Source organism: Lepidothrix coronata, unplaced genomic scaffold (genome assembly GCF_001604755.1).
Source record: "Lepidothrix coronata isolate B3197 unplaced genomic scaffold, Lepidothrix_coronata-1.0 Scaffold30, whole genome shotgun sequence".
NCBI lineage: Eukaryota > Metazoa > Chordata > Aves > Passeriformes > Pipridae > Lepidothrix > Lepidothrix coronata.
Genome location: NW_016690210.1, coordinates 2360879 through 2385265, shown reverse-complemented (window position 1 = coordinate 2385265; position 24387 = coordinate 2360879). Strand labels below are relative to the sequence as shown.

Here is a 24387-nt window from a genome sequence, read left to right as displayed (position 1 = left end):
TTAGAACTACTCTTAAATTAAGTCACAAATTAGGAAGGTTGTATCTCCCCTCGGGCCTAGGTGCAGGTAATAGATAAGGAAACAGTCTGCAGAGAGTGTGTGTTGCTATTGTGGGGCTTGGAGATTGTTTGACATGTTCTTGAAATGCCTCACGATGTGAATTTTTGTCTTCACGTCTGTTCTGTCTTTCCATTTAGTACCGGAATCCCAGCAACCCCCTGACACACTATGACACCACAGCTGAGGAGATCCTGCAGCAGTGTGATGGTATGTCTGCTCTACTGCTAATCCCCTCCCCAACCAGTCCCTGGTAGTTTTATTGTTATGTTCTTGGAGAATGAGACCTCAGCTGGATGAGAAATACGTGGATTTTGGCACAGCAAATCCCACACCTATGCCGTGTGTCATTAGAGAGTTACCTTATTTCAGTAGTCACAGTGATAATTTTTTTTTTCCATTAAAGAAGAATTCTTTGATTTTTAGATTCCTCTGCTTGTGTTCAGGTGGAGGAAGCAGTGATGCTTAAGATACCTTATTAAAAAAAAAAGACATAGGTAGACTGCTGTGAAATAGGGTCTTTTTTCTCTGATCCCAAGTACAGACATAGGTATTTTAACATTCCCAGACCAAATACTCCAATACATTGGAAGATTCTTCACTTAGGGGGGTCCTCAGGAGCACAAACTGCCCTATGTGGCAGTTGTCACCAGTAGGACCCTCTCACTCTCTAGGGATCTCTTCCATCTTAGTGCTGGGCAGCTGAGCTGGAGAACCAGCAGGGACTGAGCTGTGGCAGCACAGAGCTTCTGCTGGGCTCACTCACCCAGCTGAGGAGGTGGTTTGAGAGCTGTTGGAGACATTCCATGTGATGCTGCAGTCTACCCTGGGGCATTTCCATAGGTGGTAGAATTAAGTCATATGGGAGGCTACTGGCCTGCCTTATAAAAATGTTATACAGTACAGTTTCCAATGGGACCCTCTCATAAGAAAATCAGCTATTAAATTCCTTCTCATTAAGGTGGGGACCATGTGAAGGGTTCTCCTCCCTCCTAAAAATCTGACTGTTCAGAGGATTTGGCTTGTCTTTCTGTGACAAACTTTAAGTTTGAGTTTAAATGAGTGCACTTTTAACAAGCTGCCATCCCACAAATTGGGAGTCCAGATGAGTTCCAGCTTTAGACTTCTTGTTTGTATTTACTTTCCCTCACAGGGCAGGCACTGTTCAGTTGCCCCTGCTTGGTGGGGTGTTATTCTCTTGGCTGGTAAGCATTTGTTTTCGTGTGTGAGTTGGTGACCTTTTAAAAATTTAATTTTATTTTTTAATTAACAAAGCTGTCATGTGGATGCACCAGGGAAACTGTAGGTGGTGACAGAGGGATAAAATATATCCACACTCACTCTGAGTGCTAGTGACCAAAGTCTTTTTCACTGGAAAATGAACAAGTAGTGTTAACCATTCTCTCCGTGGATGCCTAACCCATGCTCTTGGCACTCACTCAGCTAATTAACTAATATAATGGGCTGCTTGGTTTAAATTAGAGAATGAATTATCTGTATCAGCAAATAGAGTAACAGGAAAGCTACAGCTGTCAGCTTCATGGGCCACCTCCAGCTGTGTCCAAAGTGCCACAAGTTGGTGCCTTGCCAGGCCTCTGGATGGACATTTCAAAGCTCTTGTTGGAGTAAATGAGGATTGAGCAATGTGGGCTCAGGGCAGGTCTCATAACAGCTCTTGGGAAGCAAAGGGCCTCATCTTGCCCTTTTCAGCCACTTTCTGCATTTTTGTTGAAGAAAGTCCATACTTAGGTGTAAGTGGGGTTTTAATCCGTCATTCTTTTGGAGGTTTCACAACTGCCTTCTGTCCCTCACCCTCAAACAGGAAAGATAGACATGCTGGTGGCTACGGCTGGCACAGGAGGGACTATCACTGGCATCTCCAGAAAGCTAAAGGAGAAGTGTCCAGGGTGCAAAGTAAGTGACAAACCTCATGCATTTCTCTTTAGTGGAGTCAACCTCAGGCTGCTCCGCTTGGCACATCTCATTCCTTGCAAGCCTGCCCTGGATCTCTGTGGGAAGCCCCTCTCTGTTCTTAGCTAAAAGGTAGTTCTGAGAATAAAGAACAAAGATTTTCAGACTGTCTGAAATCCTCTGGTCTCAGTGGTGACCAGAGTTCGGGTTTGGCTCAGCAGGTGAAACTGGCCCTCAGATCTGTTCATGGGGTATCTGAGAAACTTCCCCCTCTGGTTTGTAGTCTGCAGCCTTGTGTTTCCTCTCTGACTGTGCCATCACTAACTTTTTTGGAGCTGCTGAGGTTTTACCTGGTGTAATTGTCTCTGCAAAGATTTCCTCACAGAACTTGGTATCCTGCTTCCATCGTGAACATTTTCCTACATAGGCAGGGGGTGATGAAGAAAATAAAACCGATCTACTTACACTTGGCCCAAAATGTCTTGGCTGTAATGATGCCTGACATGTGAATGAGGACAATCTTGTCTTGGGGAAACCCTGTCTTCTGTTTAAAACAAGCAAAACCCACATAGAGCAAGTGGTGCCCCTCGGTGTCCACACACCCCAAAGAGATGGGATGGGTTGCCAGAAGCAGCAAAGCATTTTGCTCTCAGGGGAGGTGAATTTTGCCAGAAAAATGAGTAGGAGGCCAGGTTGCTGTTGGTTTGGCTGAGTGTGACACCAGCAGCTGCAACAAGGCCAGTGCTCACACGTGCTGTGTCCCCAAAAGCAGTGTGTCACAGTGGCCTGAGTGGAAACTGCTTCTCCAGATCATAGGTGTGGATCCTGAAGGCTCCATCCTTGCTACACCAGAATCACTGAACAAGACTGACAAGACAACATATGAAGTGGAAGGAATTGGATATGATTTTGTCCCCACGGTGTTGGACAGATCTGTAAGTCGTGCTGCTTGGTTTCATTGCCCTTTTCCCTATGGTGGGATGCAGGAGTGAGGTGAAAGGCAGAGGGAAAAGCTTGGGGAAGTATTCCTTTGAGGTGAAATGGGAGGACTAGGAGGCAGGACTATTCCTGTTCTTTCCATCAGCAGAAGCAGTCCTCAGAATGTTTGTTTTACAATGCCAGGTCAAAAGGCTGTGAGTAGATAATGTTTTCCTAGAACAAATTTATTTTTACATTTAAAAAAAAAAAAACCAAACAAAACATACCACAAAACACACAATAAAAGAAACCCAAACAACAAAAAACCACCAACTAACCAATAAAGAAAAAGTCTCCAGTAAAGCATCCCAACCCCTCCTGGACAAAGAGGTATGACACCATCTTGAGCAGAGCCTGTGTCCCTGGGAAGCCCTCCAGGAGGGGAAGAAACTGATGCTCTCAGTGGCTGACTCACAGCAGCCTGTTCCCACAGTGAGGTTCCAATAAGGAGCCTGCTGTACTGATGTGATCATCTTACCTTGGCAAAAAAAACCCACTTGGCATTTGGAGGATGGAAACCCAGGAACACAGCTCAGTAGGGCAGCTGTTACCTCAAAGAGCGTGGGTTGAATTCACGCTGGTTGTGTAGTTCCTCTGTCCCTCCTCATTTAAACAGCCCTCTGTTTCTGTCTTCCTGCCCCTTCCCAGGCAGTGGACCAGTGGTACAAGAGCAACGATGAGGAGTCCTTTGCTTTCGCTCGCATGCTGATCCGAGAGGAGGGGCTGCTGTGTGGTAAGAGCTGATGTGGATCCTTTGGGTTTCTCTGTGGGAGGCTGAAGCCTTGTGCAGATCAGAGAGACCTCCTTCCACCTCGGAACTTGACTTCCTCACTCTGGGCTCGTCTCACTCTCTCTCTCTCTCTCCTCCTCTCTTTTGATCATTCTCATTTCACTCATTGCTTGACAGTTCTGCCTCTGCTCTGTGTTTTGGCAGGTGGCAGCTCAGGCAGTGCCATGGCTGTGGCTGTGAAGGCAGCCAAGGAGCTGAAGGAGGGTCAGTGCTGTGTTGTCATCCTCCCTGACTCTATCAGGAACTACATGTAAGAGCCTGCTGGTTTTCTCCCTGGGAAAGGGGTGAGGCAGTCCCTCAGACCTCCTTACAGCAGTGGCAATTTGAATACCTATTTCATGTATCACCCAGGAATGTGTTTGGGGCACAAGTTCCAAGGTATCTAAAAAGGGCCTGACATGGAGTAGACATTTTCCCTTTGAAAATTGAGCTTTGATTTCAGTAGATGGTCATCACTGGTTAGCATCTTTCAGAGGAAAGGACTTGATTTCACTGTGTTATTTATGGGGGGCCACTGGTATTATCCCATCCCTGTGCCCACAGCAGAACCCAGCACTCCTGCAGCAGCAGCCACTGTCAGGGTGAGTTTACAGGTGGAAGTGTGAGGGCTTTGAGCTGTGCTGAATAGTTTTTCTCCTACTGCATTGAAGCATATCCCAAAACGTGGTATTTTTAGCTGTGTTTCCTGATTTCTGTTGCATCCAACTCAATACTAGAAACTAGAAACAACTAGAAGCTGCAGACAAACCTTGCGTGGCACACCTTCATTCCACTCTGTGTCTCTGTTGTATTGCAAGAGACTGATGTAGTTGGAACTTTGTTTCTTATGGGATTCCTTTTTCTTCCTCTAAATATTTTCCTCCATGTCCCTGGCTGGTAAGCTTGGATAGCAAATGATGGTCTGTTTTCAATTACACTTTATTTGTTAGTCATAGTGAGCTGTAAACAGTTGCCTGTGTTTGCTGTCAGATGTTCAACCTGCTAATGAGCTTTTCACTTCCTGATGATTTTCCAGGTCCAAGTTTTTGAGTGACAAATGGATGATTCAGAAAGGGTTCATGAAAGAAGAGGACCTTGGCAACAAACCCTGGTAAACCTGTCAGATCCATTTGGATTTTCATGAGTCTATTCAATCGAGTTTATGGCAGTTGCTAATTCAAAGCTCATTTCAATTTACACTACTCCTTTGATTTAGCTAATCTTTCATTGCCTTGTTGTATAATTGCAGCTATTAATCAAATCTGCCTAAATTAGTTGACATTTTTCTTTGAGTTGCATGGCAGCAGAGGAAAATTTGGTACTTAGTGACTTTTTTTAATCTGGAATAAAAATAAAAAATAGTGTCCAAAGAACCCTTCCAAGATGAGAGTTCTTGAGTGCAAAGGACTGCAAGTCTGCAGAGGTGGAAGGGAATCTTCCCTAAATTGTTGCCTATAATGACTGTAAATATGGGTAGGTCTTTCAGTAGGAGCACAAAATTTTCTGTGTAAAATATAAATATTGAAACTGGGGGGATTAGTTCTCTCCACTAAGTGTCTAATCCTAGAAAGTCGATGAAATGAAGGAAAGAGTTTCGGTCTTCAAGCCTTCTCACACTTCAGTGACTTTCTGATATTGGGGATAAAACTTTAGAACCTTGAAGCTTTATTGACTCTGGCTGAATCCTTCCTTGCTCCCTTTTGTCATTCCTGTCGTGTTGGAGGCCACTGTACATGAAGAGCTGGTTCTGTTCTCTCCATAAATCTTGCATGGTTTTTTTTTTTTTTTACTTCATCCCCAGGTGGTGGAACATCAGTGTTCAGGAACTGAGCCTCTCTGCTCCCCTGACTGTGCTTCCAACTGTTACCTGTGCAAAGACTGTCGAAATTCTCCGGGAGAAGGGATTCGACCAGGTACCAGTTGTTGATGAATCTGGGTATGTCCACATATATCACTATTCATCCATATGTATCACTTCCCTCACCAGGTCCCAAGGGATGTCTTTTAAGTGTTTGCTGGGAGTGTAATATCCTCTCACTCATCTTTTTTTCAGTTCTAGTAACACAGTTCAGAAATGTTACTTAAACACACCAATGCTGGACTTGGTACGTTGTCATGCCAGGGTTGTCCTGCTCTTCACATAACTCTAATGATTATTGTGATACACTTACTCAGTGTGTCTCTGCAGGATAATGCAATTAGCTTTTTCTAAATAATAACTGTTTAACTTAACAAAGCAAAAATATTCTTGTTTAAAACAACCAAACCAAATCACCTCCACTGCAGTGTTCACCCAGTTTCTTCAGAACACTGTGTTACAGTGCAATGCTGTAGTTACCCCTATAACCCAGAGTGTCCCCAGCAAGCTGGCATGTGCCTTATTACCCTGTAGGTCTCCTGTAGACAGGCTGAATAATGAAGAGTTGCTCAATTACCGTCCAACTGCAGTGCTAAATCAAGGAATGAATTATTGTAGATCCTTGTAGGGAGAAGGGGAATGAGCAAAACTGGGGTGAGCATGTCTCTGGCTGTCACACCTTTCAGAAGGACAGAGGAGGGTGTAAAACAGTGAAGTAGTTGGTGCTTTTCAAAAGCTCCTTGAGACTGCAGGAAGCTCTGCAGTTACAAGGGGCAGAGATACAAAGATGCTCAGAAGGGCCAGGCACCCACAGCACCTGCTGACGTGTGTACGTCTCCAGAGCTTCTGAGAACTGGACTCTGTCTCCTCCAGAGACACAGAATCCAAGTATAGCATCAATAATGTTGCATTATTACCATGAAGTAGCTGAACTGACTTCTCCAGGTTGGCTGAGAGTGGATGCTTTTATCTGCAGGAACACCTGAGGCTTTTGTGTTGCTTAGTCCTGTCTTCTCCCTCCCTCCCCAGGGTGATTTTGGGCATGGTTACCCTGGGTAACATGCTTTCCTCACTGCTTGCTGGAAAAGTTCAGCCTTCTGATGAAGTCAGAAAAGTAATCTACAAGCAATTTCAACAGGTAGGCAGATATATTGTGCAGCTCTTAGTTCTCTGGCTTGAGGTACTGGAGTAGGTGTCCCAACACCTCAGTGCATCGTGTTTGGGTAAGGTTCACCTGGGACCGTACAGAGCAGCTGTTATTGAGCACAGACGTGCTCTAAACCCTATCCTGGATCACTCAGTAGCTCCTGGGTTTGTGTTGTGGCTATATTGTGCTGTTCCATTACTTCATCAGGCTTTCTTCCAGCGTGTCTGTCCTTTCCTCCTGCCCCAAAAACCCCAGCACAAATGTGGGCAATGTGTAACTATCCAGGGGAAGAGACAGGAAGATGTTGAAACAGCTCAGCTAAGTAATTTTTGCATCTGCTGAAAATAAACAATGTTTTATGTATCAGGTGCCTTGCTGAAGCAGGGGTTGGCTGCTGAAAGCTGATATTGTCAAGATATGTGAATTTTGGTGTTAGTCCACCCAGTGTGGCGGGTGTTGAGGCCCTGGCACAGGTTTCCCAGAGAAGCTGTGGCTACCCCATCCCTGGAATTGTTCAAGACCAGGCTGGATGGGACTCAGAGCAACCTGGTCTAGTGGAAGGTGTCCCTGCCCATGGCAGGGGGGTTGGAACTAGTTGATCTTTAAGGTTCCTTCCAACCCAAACCATTCTGTGATTCTATGGTAACACAATTTTCCGGCTGTATGGGCGCTCTTCTAAAATATTTAAGTAGTGTTATTGTTGCTTTGATTCTTTTGCAGGAAAGAATTTTGGTTTTGACAGGGAGTTCTTGACTTAGTTTTCACCAAGTTTTAAGTTTGAACGCTGTCTCAAAGTAAATGAAGTGGTGTATTCTGGAAGTGTGTGTAATGCTTCTCTTCAGTCCATGAGCCACCAGGTCCCTTTGGCTGAGCAAGGATGCTGGTTCTTTATGGACACATGTCAATTCATTTTTTCCTTCCCAGGCAGATAATCAAGCATCATGTGGATATGTGGTGCGTAACACAACTGCTTAGTTCATGTTCTCCCTCCCTTGGGCACCGTAAGAGTTTCTGTGGCTGGTGGTGTGCAGTTGTTTCTGTGGCTATGCTGGTGTTGGCTGCACCAGCCAGTTCTCTGCACTTCTGAGGTTGTGGCCTTTGCCGTGGGCAGCTTGAAGTTTCTCGTGCTTCTTCAGTAAAGAACAGCTTAACTATTTCTTTTCCCTTCAGTTCTGGTGTTTTCTTGGTGGAGGATGGAAGGGGAGCGACACGAGCAGTGGTATTGCTAACATGCTAACTGGAAGCCTCATTCGTTGATGGTTTTTCTGTTTGAGTTGATGGTTTGATGGAGAAACGTGGTTAAATGCACATAACCTCAGAAGTATTGTGGGTTTTGCTTTTCTTACCACTTTAGTCGAGGTTATTTGGCTTGTTTGCTGGTGAAATTGGGAAAACAGATCATCTGTGCCACTGAAATGACTTCTCATATCCCACATAGGATATCACAGTGTGCATGAATAAGAGGTAGACTTAGCCTGTGGCTACCAAGGCAGAGATCTTTTTGTATGTTCCAGCTTTTTTAGATTGCCCAGAGAGGTTGTGGACTCCCCATCCCTGAAGCTGGTCAAGAACAGGCTGGATGGAGCTCTGAGCAACCTGGTCTAGTGGAATATGTCCCTGCCCGTGGCAGGGGGGTTGGAACTGGGTGATCTTTAAAGCCCCTTCCAAGCTAAACCATTCTGTGGATTCTATAATGCGGGATGCTTTCTTTGATAGGATCACCACAATTATTTTGTGGCAATCTCCTAGAATGGAAAAGGAATGGTTACAGCTTTTTTAAAGTCCCTGGCAGGATAGTGCTCTGGGAATTTGAAGCACCAGTCACGGGATAATTTGCCAATCCAAACAAGTGCTGTTTGCTGGTGGAGAGGGGGAGCATCCTTGAGGAGTCAGATGTTAGTTCCATGGTGTAGTGTCATACCATGTGTGTAGACTCATTGCCTTAAAGACTTAGTAAGTTTTAAAAAAATGCCTAAATGTGGGAAAACTCGTGGTAAAATGTTTAGGGAGCTTGAATGAGCGCTAGTGAGACAGGTGAAAACTCCATGGGGGTTCTGTTAAATATCCATTAAGCATCTCAAAACATATTTATGTCATCATAGTTGTCCCAGTGCTGCCGAGGGGCTGCTTATCCTGGTTTCCTTGAGCTTGCCCAGTCCCTGAAAACAGCCCTATGGACAATCTGTTGGCAAGGGGCAAGGGGCTCTACCCCTTCAGGGAGCTTTGAACCCAGGTTCAAAAGTTGGGCTTTGCACACACATTTGACAAAACTTTGTCAGTGGTGGTGACTGATAGGTTACTCCATGTGGCAGTAAATCCAGATTTCCCACCCCCCTCCTTGCCTGGCCCACAGGTTTAGGGATTGGTGCCTCACTCTGCACTACAGGCTGTTCCTCTGTGTGAATTCCTTTAATCCCCTTTAATAAAAATATGTTGGGTGGTGGGTGCTGCATGGACCTGGGGAGAGTCACCTGGGTAATGGACCTGTGGCTGCTGCTTAATATGTTAAATCGTATTAAGAACAGTTTTATGTAGTTTTTTAAATGTTTGCAGCAGGTGATTAGTGAAGTGATTCGGAAGTATCTTTATTTCTGCAGGGTCAACATATGGTGCTTTCTTGTTCAGTCTTAGCAAAGTTGAACTTCACTAAAAATGAATTCTTAACTCTCAGTTCCTTGATTTGCACCTGAATACAGTGTTAGCTCAGCAATCTTTCACCTTTGGTTTTGTTTTTGGCTTGTTTGGGCTTTTCACCTGCTGCCTGTGAAGATCGTGTTCACTTCCACAATCATTTGCAGCCTGATTCATTCACTTTTTCCCAGTCTTGCTGGAAGAAAATCACCAAGTATAAAGAGTTTTATAGTAACCTCTTTTGTTAAGACGTGTGGAACACCTGACCTTCTTCTATTATTGACATTTTTTTCAGATATCCAGTATATTCATTATGTTTACAGAATCGGAGTGAGTAACCTCACGTAGTGCTTTGTTTTCTTGGAAATTAGAAGCAAAGAAAACTGATCTTTTAAGTTGGCCTTGGTTTGTTGGCGTTTTACAATACTTCAGATGAGAGCAGCAACAAATGCTGATGTATTGGTTTTAGTTCTGCATGAAGTATGTGGGTTTTATCAACCACTCAACATAGAAAGGACTGTTTTATTTAAGCTTTGTATCTCTCTCCTCAGATTAACCTGAAAGACAACTTGGGGAAACTCTCTCATATCCTGGAAATAGACCACTTTGCTCTAGTGGTTCATGAGCAAATTCAGTGTAAGTACAATGTACTTGTGCCTTGTGAGAGGGAATCTTTGAGTGGTGACAAGAAGCGAGTGTGAATGTGTAAACAACATCTGAAAAAGCCAAATCCTCCTTCCCTCTCCGTAACTGTGTGCTGCTAACACTAACTTCCATCCCTGGAAGTGTTCAAGGCCAGGCTGGATGGGACTCAGAGCAACCTGGTCTAGTGAAGGGTGTCCCTGCCCATGGCAGGGGGTTGGAATGAAATGGTCTTTAAGGGTCCCTTCCAACCCAAGCCATTCTATGTTTAGTAAGACAGTAACTCTTTAATTCTGTGGTTGCTAGGTTAACTACTCTCCAATTTTTTGTCTTTCTAAAGCAAAAAAATTACTACAACTTCATAAAAGTTAGTAAGATCTAGATGTTGACTCTGACATCAGTGTCTCAAAAATATTTCTTTTTCCTGTTTATTTTATTTAAATAACTTCACTTGATGTTTGCCCTCCAAACTCTACTTTTCTTCATCCTTCTCACCACTCTTTACACTGCCCTCTTTATGAACTGGAAATGACTAAATAAATCTTCAGAGCTGGGGGTATATCACTGTTATATGCCAATAGTATTTTTTCCTGTTTCATCTTGCTTGAGGCAGACAACCTGTAAAATTACAAACTCTGAGAAACTAGACTGAAAACAACATTAAGACTCACCAGATAAATTTATCTGATAGCTATCTCAATTATAACTGTGAGAAGAATAGACATCAAATTTGGGGTTGTTCCTGATAATCTCCATAAGGACGTCCTCTTGGCTTTGTGCTGACTGTTTATAAACCTAAAATCTCACTGGAAACTTGCAGTGGAACAGAGATTGAGTAAATGTAAAGCCCAGGACAATCCAGCTGGCTGAACAAACTGAGTGTAAAGTAGACTAAACATCTCAGTACAGCCAGACTTTAGGAACAGGGAACTTAGACTAGTTAAAGGGTCAGAAGTCATGTGGCCACTTGGTTCCCAGGTCAAAGGCTTATGCTCAAAATGAAAAACAATCACTTCCATCTGTGCTCTCAATGCAGCAAAGATTAAATGGTTACTAAGTTTTTTTCAATATAATTGGTAAAATGTTGTATTGTGATCTTTGTGCTAGTCCTGTATTGGACAGCAGCGCACGGAGATGGCAGTGTCACATTTCCTCCTCAAAATGTGATTCCTTTGGGCCATTCAGGTGGTTCCACTGGGATGATGTCACTTGCAGCTGTTTCAAGTAGAGCCACAGAAACTAATGTATGAGGAAGATACACTTTATAACAGAGGATGTGGTTTGAATTTTCATGTCAGAAAGAGTAAATCTGGTGGCCCCATATCCTTCCTTCCATAATGTTGCGGTTTTGTTGGGAGCCTTTCTGAACTGAAAATCCTTGTCACTTCCTCTGTGACTGTTGGCCAAGATGCCCTTTGAGTTCCCCCTCTGTGTTCCAGGGTCCCCAGTGATCCCCAGCTCCAGGCCCTGCCACATGGAGCTGGGATGGTTTGGCTCCTGCCTTTACAAGCCATGCCTTTAAAACCAAGTGGAATATGTGGGTTCATGCCTGCTAAAGCCGGAATTCCCTTTGTTTCTGTGCAGATCACAGTGATGGCTCCTCCAGCAAGAGGCAAATGGTGTTTGGCATCGTCACAGCCATCGACCTGCTGAACTTTGTGACCGCCCGAGAGCGGGAGAGGAAATCCAACTAAAGCCAAGCGGCGACGTGGAGCCTCTTCACCAACGTTTTGCAATCTCCAACAAGGAATCAGGTTTATTTCTTTAGTAGAATGGCCTTGAGTAGAATGGTCTTAGGGTGTTTTTTGTTGTGTGGGGTTTTTTTTTTGTTTGTTTTTTGGTTTTTTTTAAATTCTGAAAATAAGCAGTTAGCTATCCTGGTGTCAGCTCTACAGCCAATGTGTCTCGCTGTATTGCACAGCTTCTGGGGACTTGTTTCTTAATCACCTTACACAATGTTTCTTATCAAGACAATTTTATTTTTTTACCTATATATATACATATATATATGTATATGTGTGTAAAAAATATTGCCTAAGTTAACTGGTATGTTCCTTGTTATGTCTAAAGTCTGGCTTTCGAAAACATTGTTTCGGACTCGTAAAATGTGTTGAAATAAAGAGTTAATGAAGCAGAGGCCCAAGAGAGCTCTGGAAAGTTTCAGATAATTTCTCCATGCAGAGGGGTTAAGGTAGATATTGCCTGTGTGGAGACAAAAATGGGAGCTGGGGCATGGGGATAAAAAAAGGAGGGTTTCCCTTTTGGTGGCATCAGTGTAAAACAAGAGGAAATCCTGGGGATTGCAACTGAAACTTGCTTCAACCATCTATTCTGAGGAAAAACTAGTTTGAGTAGAAACATGGCAGTGAAGTGACAACCATAAACTAGTGGTTTTGTTTTTCATGGTGCACCAGCTTTCCCTATGAAGACAGACCTTTTTTTTTTTCCAGTGGCACCCTGATAAGAAAACATAAATAGAAAGATTTAAAAGGATCAAGCTTCTTGCCTGAAGGCTTTTTAAAATCACACTGTTTCATCTGTTATCTTCCCCTTGTCTCCCCACCTTTCCGTTTATCTTAAAGTGCTTTTTTTGTGCCTGTTTTAGAAGAGCCAAAGGTAATCTGGCAAGAGCTGTAAACTCTTCCGAGTTTTGCTCAGATGGTCCTACACTGTAGTGCCTTATTCCAGGAGAAAAACCCTGCCATTGGGTGGATTCACTGTAGCCAAGTTTGGAAGTGAATGCCAAACGTGGTGTGGAATGGTATTGTCAAGAGTACACAAGAGTGATATGCAGTAGGACAGAAACTTTTCACTGTTTCTGTAACTCTGGGCTCTTCAGTCATGCTTGATGTGCATGGCCCTGGCACAGCTTGGCACCAGCAGCCCCAACTGTGCAGCCACTGCTCTCAGTGAGTGGAGTCACCCTCTGGGGACAGGAGAAAAGTAGCTGTTCTTGACCTTCTTAAAGGCTGCCCTGATCATTTTCTGACTGGCCTTTTGCCAAGAAGAGCATTTTCGATCCGCAAGAGTGACATTTTTCTTGGCTCGTCTCTCCACTCAAGTTAAAAAAACTCCAATTATTTAGGCTGGGGCTATTGCTGGCAGGACAGTAAAGTTGGCTTTGTAAAAAGGGAGTTGTGTATCAGCCAAGAGAAAACAAAGGGATTATTAAAAAAATCACCGTTACTGCCTCCTGCATGTAGATTTCTCTCTACCTTGCTGGCCTCCCTGTGGCAGCAGGATTTGCTGTCCATTTTGGAAGCGTGTGGTCAGAGGAGAGAGGTGGTGGAAGCAAAGAACATCCAGCAGAGCCTTTGCAGTTGTGCCTGGGGTAATGGAGGAGGGAGGTGATCAAAAGGGAGGCCAGAGCTCCAAGCCAAAGAAGTGACACCAGGGATGGTGTCCCCCTGCCAGCAGTGACAGCCTCGTTTGTTTTCTTGCTGCTTCTCTCTCAACTTAAATTTGTGCATGTTATGAACTTTGTTGCAATAATAGGAAGGCTTAGGCTGATTTCTGATTCCTTTTTGGTGCCATGCTGCTGAATGCTGAGTTTGTTCTGCCCTTGTTCAATTTATTTCCTTAGACATTGGCTACCCCTTCAGATTAGGGCTGTTGCTGAGTTAACATGACCTATACTTACCCCTAACTGTAGTTTAACAAGTAAATTCATATACTTCCCTAGGTTATAAGACAATTTTTCTCAAAGCTCTGGAATAAACTACTAAAAAGTCTAAAAATATACAAGTTCAATAATAATTGGTTCTAAAGTGTGGTTGATTTTTTAAATATTTTTCCCCTTTTACTGTGCAGTGATTTCTCTCTCACTGTTCCCTCTCACTGTGGAAAGCTGAGCTCATGTGAGTATCAGAAGTGTGTGTTACCTGTGTATTAAAACCACTGTTTTCAAGCCTGTATTAGCTTTTCTGGGCTGAACAGCTCTGTCCTACCCCTGTTGCTGCTTGGCAGAGCCTCATAACTCAGCTTTCAAACTGTGTTTTTCAGCTTCTTCACAAGGGGTCATAAATATCTTATAGCAGTTAAGGGCACCATGTTTGATTCCAGAGCTTCTGGCATCCTTTTTTCTCGGTGTTGAGAGTCTGTGAGTGGTCAGTTGTACCCCTTGAGACATCAGTATTTCAACTGAGCTTCTAAACCCCTTCACGGTTACTTCAAATACTGTTGCCACATACATTTCCATGTCTATTCTTAATTTACAGGGAAGATCAAGAGACTTATTTCTTTGATTACTTGTATTTTCACTGCATCCTTTGATTCCCACACTTGAAAGAGAACCTGTGTACTTTGCTAGATGATACAGCCTGAAGTGTTTGCTGCAGTCGTAGCTGTCAGTGCTGCTAAATTTTGGCATTACTGCTGCTTTTGAATGTTTACTTTACTGACTTTTATCTGATCCTCACCCCGCCTCCCCCCCAAATTTTCCATCTGACCTTTGCTGACAGCAGCAGAGAGGGAGGTGCTTGAGTAGTTGGGGGTTTTCCCTTTTCCCTGTAAAAGTTCCATGTCCCAACCTAACTGAATTCAGAAAGAAGTGTGAAGGAGGTAGAAGGAGGTTCCCAAAGTTGCTCTTCAGAACAGCACCACAAGAAAACAGTTGGAGGTGGGCCAGACAATTAGTGGGCAAGAAAGAAGTGTAAAGATTCAAATCTGTTTTTCTTAGTTTACTGTTCATACCTCAATCTCAATGGTGTCATGAAAACAGGCAGTATGGTGGACTGAGAAATAAGGGGTGGTTAGAGCTGGTAGGGCAGAGGGAACGTGAGTCTAGAGCAATCCAAGTAAGCCCAAGGTTCCAAAGAAATCCACCTGCTCCCCTCTGCCCATGTGGTTTGTTAAGAATAGGAGCTGTCTGCTGTTCTACACTGGCACAGGGAGGAAAAGGCAGCCACCAGCCCCTCTTATTCACAGTAGCAACCCTATGTGACCAGAGTAATTGGGGAAATAAGTGGAGTTGCTGAATGACTGAAAAACTTTCCAGAGCTCTTTCCCATAGCAGGGACGAAGGCAGCAAAGAGAAGGGGACAGGGCTGAAGTTCCCTCTGCAAAAGCTTGTATAAATGTGATGCTTTTTTGCATATCTGAGAACCTCATTGCTGGCCTGGTCCTGGTTGGCCTTGGTAGGGCTGTATTAACACTGGGCTCATCTTTGTTTCAAATACTCTGAGGACCAAGAAAGACATTGTGGTTTGTTCAGTCTTTAATCTGAAGCTCAAGGCCAGAGCTTGAACAGAACTGTATTATTAATATTTTTCTGAAGTTCTGAAGAAAACAGCCTTGCATCTCCTGTTTACCTGTGCTGGTTATGCAAGTGCTGACTAAACCTGAGAACTATTTTGCACATGGATATTTGTATTAACAATTTATGCTGTATTTGTGTGTCACTGTAAGAGAATATCAGTCCTTTTGGTCTTGTGTTGGCTCCACAATAATGCTTTTATTTTCTCATCTGAAGACAATTATCCAGTAAAATCTGTACAATATTTTACAAGCAGTTATGAGGCAATCACTTAAGGATCACGTTGAAGTTATGTTCAGTGTTATTTCCCACTTCTTGCACAAACTGTGTCTGACTCTAGAACTCTGGCTAGCAGAGGTTCCTCTAAGCAGCCAGACTGGTCTCATTTGCCCACCAAGCTCATTTCTCAAAACTTCTGCTTGCTGTTACGAATTTCACACAACACTCACTGTCAGGAGCTGCCTTATCCCTGTCATCCAACAACCTTTCTTACAGTGTAGCATCAACACACCACAATGACAAAGGGAAGAATTCTTATGCTTTAAGGACCTGGGGGAAAAAAAATCAATACTACGAGCTGTATTTATTGCACAAATGTTCACAAACATGCAATATAAAGAGTTCAATAAAAACCTGTTTGATTGCAGAATGACTCTAGGGTTGTTTCTGTTTCTTTTTTTAATGCCAGTTCAAGTTTATAAGTGTGTTAGACTGTAAAATTTGTGTGTGCTGCAGAAGACCCCTCGCTTTCAGTGTGTGGACTGTGAGACTCTGCAGTTCTTTCCTGCTGTCATCAGAGAGCTGTTGGCACATCAGGACTGTGGGTGAGCCAGCCCATCCTCTGCTTCTCATGGATGGCTTTAGACCAATGCTGGTGTTTCTGAGCAGGGTATGAAGGGAGGGATGCAGAGCGAGGGCTCAGGTGCCACTGCTGCAGTTCCTGCAGCACCAGTTGCCTGTGTGGTCAGTTGGACAGAGATCCCTGAATAAATGTGAGGGGCACGGGCCAGCCTGTGTTTCTGTGGGAAGACAATGTCCTTTGGGGATTGTGGTGAGGCTGTGATATTAAAAGGTGCATGAGTTCATGAGTTGTGTGGGTGTTGTTCTGTGTGTCAGGAGCAGCTGGGAGGAACCAAAGGGACTGTCTGTGTCACTTCAGAGCTTTTTATTTGTGCTATTGCTGGGTGTCTTGGTCAGTTGCTCAGGTTAAACCACGATGAAGGTGGTTTTATATCTGCTGGGCAAGTGAGTAAACCACTCATCCCTTGGTTTTTTCGTCCTTTTTCCTTAGGTGGTCAGCCTTTGCTCAGCCATGTCCAGAGAGCTGAGGACCCTGCTGGCCAGCCTCATCAGGACATTGTTCCATCTCAGAGACACAGGGAAAGGCCAGGGGAGGAAATAGGTAGAGGGGGGCTTCCCCTGCCTGCCTCCGGGGCTGGGGCCAGTCCTATCAGCATGATCTCCTTGCTTTCACGCTTGGTGTTCAGGTATCTCCTCACACACACAGGGTGCTCTGTCCTCAGCTTTATCTTCTTTATCTGACACATCCTTCTCATATGATACTTGAAACGCTGCCATTGCCAGCAGCAAGTGCAGATCACTGCCTCACCTTCACCTTTTGGCAGTCCACTCAGAGGGGGGAAAAAAGGATCCTGATATCACAGCCCAGTAGGCCAAAGGCCAGCATTGCTCCCAGGCTCACCTGTGCAAGAAAAGACCATTTCAGCATAAGGCCAAAGGCTAACCAGGCACAGTGAGTGGCTGGCAGTGTGTGGGATCAAGTTCCACCTGCCAGCAGGATGGAGGCTCCTGCTCCTGCTGCCGGCCCGTGACCACAGTCCTGAGCACGGGGCTGAGCAGGTTAAGAAATACCCTGTGAAGTAGACCAGGTCCTAAACCAGATCACAGGTTTTAGCCAGTGCAGCTGTTAAGAGAAACATCCAGGGCTCCTCGGTGCCCTGTGAGCAGCAGCCCCCAGGTTTGGGCACCGAGAGCCCACACCCCACTTTTGCAAGACCTCCGGACAGCTGAGTCACAGCCTAATGGCACCCCTGGGACTGAGCTGTGGGGCTGCCCCTCCTCGTGGGACACCAGCAGGAAAATTACTGGGTACAATCAGCTGTTCTGGCTGTGGAGATAAAGGGAGGACTTCAGTCCAGAAGGCTGCCTTATGGAAGCAATAAATTCCCTTTAGGGAAAAGAAAAAAAAAAAAAAAGCCCCACCACCCACCACCAAACCACACTTGTGTTGCTGGTGGAAGTGCTGCTGCCTTTTGCCACTGCAAGGGGAAGGCAGACGTGTTTGAGCTTTGTGCTCATGGAATATTCCTAAAGGTGCTCGTTATCTGCATGGACTTAACAGAAGTGGAGCTGTGGAGAGGGAAGGGACACAGCCCCTGCCAGGGCACGAGGAGTCCAGCCTGCACCAGGGTGCTGGCACTGTTTGCCACAGGGTTCAATGCATACAGTGGGGATGCTCTGTGTGTGGAGGGGTCCCACAGAGCCTGGGATCTCTCCCTCAGCCCCTGACAAAGCTCTGCTGCAGCCATGCCCTTGCCCTTGCCTCCAGCCACCCACACTGCTGTCTTGCCTGCCAGGGCCCATCTTGTCCCCAGAGAGCTGCCCTAGCTCTGCACAGTGAACATGCAGACCATGCCCGGCTAAAATGCAGTTTTTCCCCCCACACCACGTTCCCTCATCAGTGAAATCAGTTTTCTGGCTTGTTTTTCTAGGTGCCCATAATGGAGAGGGCAATGTATGATAGGTGTGGCTGGGAGGGAGGAATGCAGGCAAGGGATGCTCACCTGGGCGTGGGTGCTGTATCAAACAGCAGCTCCTGAACATTTGGACCACTCCTGTGCCTTCCCCAAGGTCAAGGGAACAATGAAGGAGAGCCACTAGTCCAGCCAACTGTTTTGTTCAGTACCAAATGCCAAGTCTCCCAGCAGCTGTGGTGCTGGAGGATGGTGAATGAGGGAAGAGCCCAGAGGTCCTGACTCATGGTGGGGCAGCAAGAACAGCCAACTCACCTGCCACCACCCTGCCTCAGCCTTGATAAAAAAATCTATGCCTGTTTAGAGGAAAAGCCAAGTGGTGTTTACATTGCAGGTTGCACTGCTCTTTCAGGAGTTAAAAATATGCCATAGCTTTTTCCACACCTGCTGAATCCCAGACTTAGGAAAGTCACTGCTTCCTCTGGTGGTATCCAGCTGGGTTTGTGTGCCCAAGCAAACAGGGCACGTGTCCTCAGGGCACCACCCATCCCTGTATTCCCTGTGTCTATAACAGACACTTCATGTCCCCAGGGAAACTGGAGTGAAGGACACGCTGATTCACAGCGAAACTGCTGCCTTTTGGACCTGTCAGGGTACAGGAATGAGTGGGTGAGCCCCACGGGGCAAGCAAAGCAGGCCTGACCTGTGAAGGGTGGGAAACCCAGTGGGTTTAGAGCTGCTCATGCCTTGGGTCCCTTCCAGTGTCCTCCCAAGAAAAGCCAGCAGGTCTGCTTTTCTCCTGCTGACTCTGGAGCACTGCTCTGCCCACAGCCAACAGCAGCAGATGCACCACCAAAGGAGGCTCACCAGAGGCACTGAAAACTCCATGGGATGTACAAGCAAATTCTGACCTCTCCTGAAGCAGGTGGGTGTGAATGGCTGCTTCAATGCAGTAACAGAAATGTAACTTTTCTAACCCATTTCTGCCTTGGACAGGCTTGGGCTGGTGCACCTCACCCCAAGTGCCTCACTCCATCAGGCAGATCCCTGCTGAGTGAGGCTCATCACCAAACACAGCCCTGCTCAGAAGTGCCAGTGGGCTCTGGCCATGAGCAATTAAATTCTTTATCTGTTTTTGGGAAGACTTACATTATGGGGAGTGGACCTGCATAAAATTCACGTTTTGGACAGATGGAACATGTCATGCTTCAGCTGGAATAGTTTTGCACTGAAGTAAGACTTTTGCACCAAATGTGTCAAAAAGGTGAAAAATATGTTTAACAGTGAGTAACAGCCTCCTTTTTTCCCAGTTTACCCACATAATTCAGATAGCAGGTATTATCAGCAATATTTCAGCTCACTGTCCAATTCAGCTTGACCAGCAGCAGTTTTAACCTCACACCCTCATAGCAAAATGGCCCTGAATTATCTGCTGGGCTTTCCCAGAGCATTGCTAACCTTTCTTCTCCTGACATCCTCTCAAGCCCTGCTGTGGAGCTTCAACTGCTTTGATAAAGCCATTTTGATTATTAAATTACATGGGAGGAAAACATGTGGTTTTCCTTCCCACTTGGTACAGCAGAATCAGGAACATTTTAAAACCGGATTGTCTCCTCTGAGAGAAAAATTCCCTGTGGGGTGAGACTGTGGTCATAAAAGATCTCCCAAGTGCCCAGAAGTAAAACCTGAGTGCTGCATCCCTGCTGAGATCACAGAATCACAGACTGGTTTGGGTTCAAAGAGACCTTAAAGATCATCCAGTTCCACCCCCCTGCCACAGGCAGGGACACCTTCCACTAGCCCAGGTTGCTCAGAGCCCCATCCAACCTGGCCTTGGACACTTCCAGGGATGGGGCATCCACAGCTTCTCTGGGCAACCTGTGCCAGAGCCTCCCCACCCTCACAGTGAAGATAAAATGAGTACTATGAAACTATTTCTGCGAAGAGTCTTTTAGATGATAATAGTTTAAATGCAGAGTCTCTCTCCCTGTGCGTGGACATGAATTCTCCTGTCACACCTTCCTGTGAGAGCACGGAGCCATCCCAGGGTTCTCAGCTGTCACTCCCTGCGCCTCCCTGCCTTTCAGCTGGCTAGTTTTTTCCAGTTGTTGCTTCCCAGCCTGAGGGCACTGATGTTTAGTCAGTGGAGTCCTGCAGGTTAAATGCTGCATGGTAACTTCAGAGAGAGGACGGGGCAGTGTGAGCCCACCGTGGAATGTGCTGTCGTGTGTTTTTTCAACTCAGTAACATAAGCATTGCAGAATAGCAAGGTAAGATTAGGTACCCATGGGATGTGTTTTTATCATATGTAGAGGCTGTGAAGTGCCTGGTGTTCCTGTGTGGGTGGAAGCAGGCTGCCAGTGAAGACCTCAGCCAGTCCCCTGCGGACCAGCTCCTCCTCTGCTCTTAACCCAGGCACAGGCAAAGCAGGAAAACCCATGCCACAGTGCCTGGTATCCTCACCTGCTGGGGCAAAACCAGCAAAACCAGTTGTGTGTGTAACCATAGGGCTGGTGATACCACAGAGTCAGACTGTACAGCAGGTCTGGAGACAGTGGTGGTGGGAAAATGTTGTGGTTTAACCCGTGCTGGCAACTCAGCCCCGCGGAGCCCCTCACTCACTGGGGATGGGAGAGAGAACTGGAAGGGTGTGAGGAAACCTGTGGGTTGAAATAAAGACAGTTTAACAGGTAAAGCAGGTAAAGCACAAGCCATGTGTGTGAGCAAAGCACAATGCAGAGTTAATCCCCCACTTCCCGTGGGCAGGCAGATGTTCAGCCTTCCCAGGAAAGCAGGGCTCCATCACACGAAATGGCAACTTGGGAAGGCAAACACCATCACTTCAAATGTCCCTCCTTCCTTCTTACCCCCAGCTTTACATGCTGAGCATGATGCCACATGGTGTGGAACATCCCTGTGGTCACTTGGGGTCAGGTGTCACAGCCGTGTCCTTCCAAAATCCTCGTGCATCCCCAGCCTCCTCTCTGGCAGGGTGGGGTGTGTGGACTTCTCCAGGGGCCACAGCACCTTCAGAGGTGTATCTGCTCCAACATGGCCTTATCCCTGGCTGCAGTCCCTCCAGGGATGTACCTGCTCTGCTGGGGGCTTACCCATGGCCACACACCTTGAGGTGCTCCGGCGTGTCCTCACGCACAGCCACTGGTGCTTCCTGCTGCCACATGGACTTATCCACAGCCACAGGTGCTTCAGGGTGCTCTTCTGCCACGTGGACTCATCCACAGAGTCCCTTTGACTCTTGTTCACACTGGAGTTCCAGCCTGTCCAGTACAGTGGCACGGAAGCAGCAGCGATGCCCCGGCTGTCTCCAAGTCCATGGCTGTTCCTGGAATGTCCCCAGGCACAGTGGAATAAGGTGATGAGCAGCACAGCACTCCAGCAAGTGGCAAAAGCAAAAAGCAGCCACTAACAAGCACTAGACTCTAATCCACAGTTGGTCAAGTCCCATGGCAAGCACAGGAGCCTGGCAATTAATATCTAAACAGCACTAACAGCTATAAATTTGACGTAGCACATTCCAATCAGGCCTATTGCTGTCTCAAGCCCTCAAGCCCCACAATGGGCACCTAAAAGGTCTGTTGTGGTTTAACTCCAGCCAGCAACTAAGCCTGAGCATTTTTATCAGATGCAGCTAACAGTTTTTACCTTGCCTTGAAAAAGGGGATGATTTTTTGTTTCAAAGTCCCAAAAATTGCCATTTAGACCTTTTTTTGAAGGAAGTCTTTCATTAAAAAATACATTTCTGTAAATGAATCATTTTATTTCAAAATTGTCTTCTACCCCTCCAATACCCCTCTAAATCTCAGTTTCATCTGAGGTTGGAAAGATCCCCATATTCTTGCAGTTTGGTCACTGAAGGGAAGAATCTTGTTTTTGAGCACATGCTGCTGCAGGAGACAGCCAGGCAGGGATGGCTGGGTTATTCTGTAACTGCAATGCCCAGAAAACAGAATTCTTGCTGGGGCTGGGGTTATTTGCAGCCTCTTCACAAGAGACCTGCATGCTCTATGTCACATCAGACAGCCCACAAGATTTTGCTACGATGGATTACCTCTGGCAATGTTTTCCAGAGGGTCCATTTATTGCAAAAAGACCAAAGGTAATGTCATCCCTGGGCTAATGCCTACACCAGTCGTGTCTTCAAGAGGTTTAATTCCAAAATAAGCATTCTGACAAGCCTTATTCTTGCCTGATCACCTCAACAGTGGTGAAGGTTCCTTCTCTGCTGTGTTTTGGGGGAGCACAGCATTGCATGCTGCCCTGGCTCTGGGAAGGAGTGGGAAAAAGGGGGACTGACATTCTCATTGGCTCTTCCTCTTTCAGTAAAATCTGCATCCAGATATTTTCCTGATCACCCAGCTGGCGTTTGGGAATCACCACGGAGCAGAAGCTGCTCTCTGCTCTGAGCTGATTTAATAGTAAAGCAGTTTCATGAGGAGCAGGAGAAAGAGGTTTAGGGCTGGAAGTGGTGCAGAGACTAATCCTAGGATCCCAGAGGACACAGAGAGTCCCTACCAGACATAGCACCCAACATATTATATAATTTCTGTCATTGTTTATTCCTGATTCAGCAAGGCACAGGCTGACTAAGGGGAGCCAGGTTTAAGCAGCAGGTTCAGTACAAGACACAAAACCAGACGAGCAACGAAATTCTGAAACCAGCACAGAATTGCTGGGGGATGGGCTGACAGCACTGCTGAAGATAAGTACAGATTGAAACGAACAATAAATTGCTTATCTTTATTTTACAACCCCATCATCTACCCTCGGAGGGCAGTCAGGTACTGGGCATAGTTAGGTGTGGGGCAGGACCCAATCAGCATCTCTCCAGGAGCTCAGGGGTGTCCCCTACCACCAGTACATATAAACTCAGCTCTGGAGCCAGAGAACACACTCGTCTGACACACTGGAGGTGGTGAGTGTGGCTTATCTCTTACCTTGACTCAGGTAACTTCGGCGTTGTGGAGAGACTTGAAATTTGGCAGCCTCTGCTCCTCATCCTGAGCAAAGTCTGACTCTGACCTGGGCAGTATCCGTGCTTTCAGCAAGTTCTGAATAAATCAGGCAACCTGGGAGGTTCTGGCTTTAGGCTGCAGGGGCAGTTGGGTGGTGGAGAGGGTTGTTTGGAGAGTTTGCACAGCTCCAGCCTTGGAGGTTTTCCAGACCCCCAAGGAGAAAACCCTGAGCAGCCTGGGCTGAACTTAGTGCTGCCCAGTTTTTGAAGCAGGAGGCTAGACTAGGACCCTTCCAGCCTGTGTCACTCCATCATTCTGTTCAAATGATGCTGCATTTGTCTTACTCAGTGACAGCAATACCATTTCTTTGAAATAAAGCAATAAAATGGCATTTTGCTTTGAATGAGGCAAGTTTGCATGTAACTCCTTCTGCCTTGCTGAGTTCATCTTAATTTCCCTCAGTTTAAATAACGAGCATCTTGATTTTCTTCCCCTTGAAGTTATCAGTGCAGTTTGATAACCTGATAACTGCAATCTCCTATCTGCAGAAGTACTCTATAAACGTTAGCCTATGCTCCTTGTCGTATATTTTCATTAAGTGACAGCAGCTGTGTGTTATCATTCCTGTTCTCTTGGCTTGCCTCCCAACTCCAGTGGAGATTTCCATTTATCCTTTGCCCAAGAGTCTGTATTTAGCAGGAAGTAACGGGGCCATCACAGGACACCTGTAATAGGTCAGGCGTGTTTGATGGCTGATGGATCAACACTGGAGCTTCAGGCAGGGGTTGGGAGAAGTACTGGGACACAGGGGTTTGGTAGTCCAGAGAGGATTCTGCTCACCTCCCACCCAGCAATTCATGAGATGTGACTGCTGAGTATGTCAGCAGGGGAGCAGCTCACCAGTGTTGTGTGCTCCAAAAGTCAGACCCTTCCCATCCTTTGGTACCATTTCGGGTTGTCTGCCATGTCTTGTTGACAGTTTTTGGGTTTTCACACTTCAGGCAGTTTTTAAGGTTACTTTCAGAACCACAGTGGTTTTTTGGTGCATCTTAATCTAAGTGTGGATCCAGATCCTGGGCACAGCGATGCAGGGATTTGAGTGTGTGTTGTAACTGCATCTGTGCAGGACATCCATGCAGTCCTGCAGCACCACGCCAGAATCACCCAGACCTTGAGGAGAGACACGAGGAATTCTCCAGCAGACAGGAATGTAGATGTTGGACTAGTTAAGGATAAGCTCTTATTTCTTTGTTCTCTGGGTGTCTAGAAAACACCTGTGTATCTGCTTTAAGTGAATGAAAAAAATTAAAAAAAAAAAAAGCATTCTTGACAATTTTTTGTGTCAGATGTCAGGGGAACTGAACACAGTGAGCAGAATACAATCTTGTTTTAGAAGGTGGGAAGCCAGTAATGCTCTTCCTTCTGCGAAGCCCTTCTGCACCAGTCCCCTCAG

General features: G+C 45.8%; 1 protein-coding gene across 3 annotated transcripts in view; it reads left to right on the top strand.

The window, feature by feature from the left end:
• LOC108495354 (cystathionine beta-synthase-like) overlaps window positions 1–15899 on the top strand; it is a 29284-nt gene extending 13385 nt beyond the window's left edge. Inside the window, exons 8-17 of one of the 3 annotated variants that reach the window (XM_017810976.1) lie at window positions 198–267; window positions 1880–1971; window positions 2778–2903; window positions 3595–3679; window positions 3881–3986; window positions 4752–4826; window positions 5517–5628; window positions 6550–6711; window positions 9903–9987; window positions 11578–15899. In XM_017810976.1, coding sequence (XP_017666465.1) covers window positions 198–267; window positions 1880–1971; window positions 2778–2903; window positions 3595–3679; window positions 3881–3986; window positions 4752–4826; window positions 5517–5628; window positions 6550–6711; window positions 9903–9987; window positions 11578–11687 — 1023 coding nt within the window. In that variant the 3' untranslated portion in view covers window positions 11688–15899. Of the gene's footprint in view, window positions 1–197; window positions 268–1879; window positions 1972–2777; window positions 2904–3594; window positions 3680–3880; window positions 3987–4751; window positions 4827–5516; window positions 5652–6549; window positions 6712–9902; window positions 9988–11577 lie in introns of those variants that run through there. The other 2 variants (XM_017810977.1, XR_001874098.1) reach the window with 2 other exon arrangements.
• The last annotated feature ends 8488 nt before the right edge of the window (window positions 15900–24387 follow it).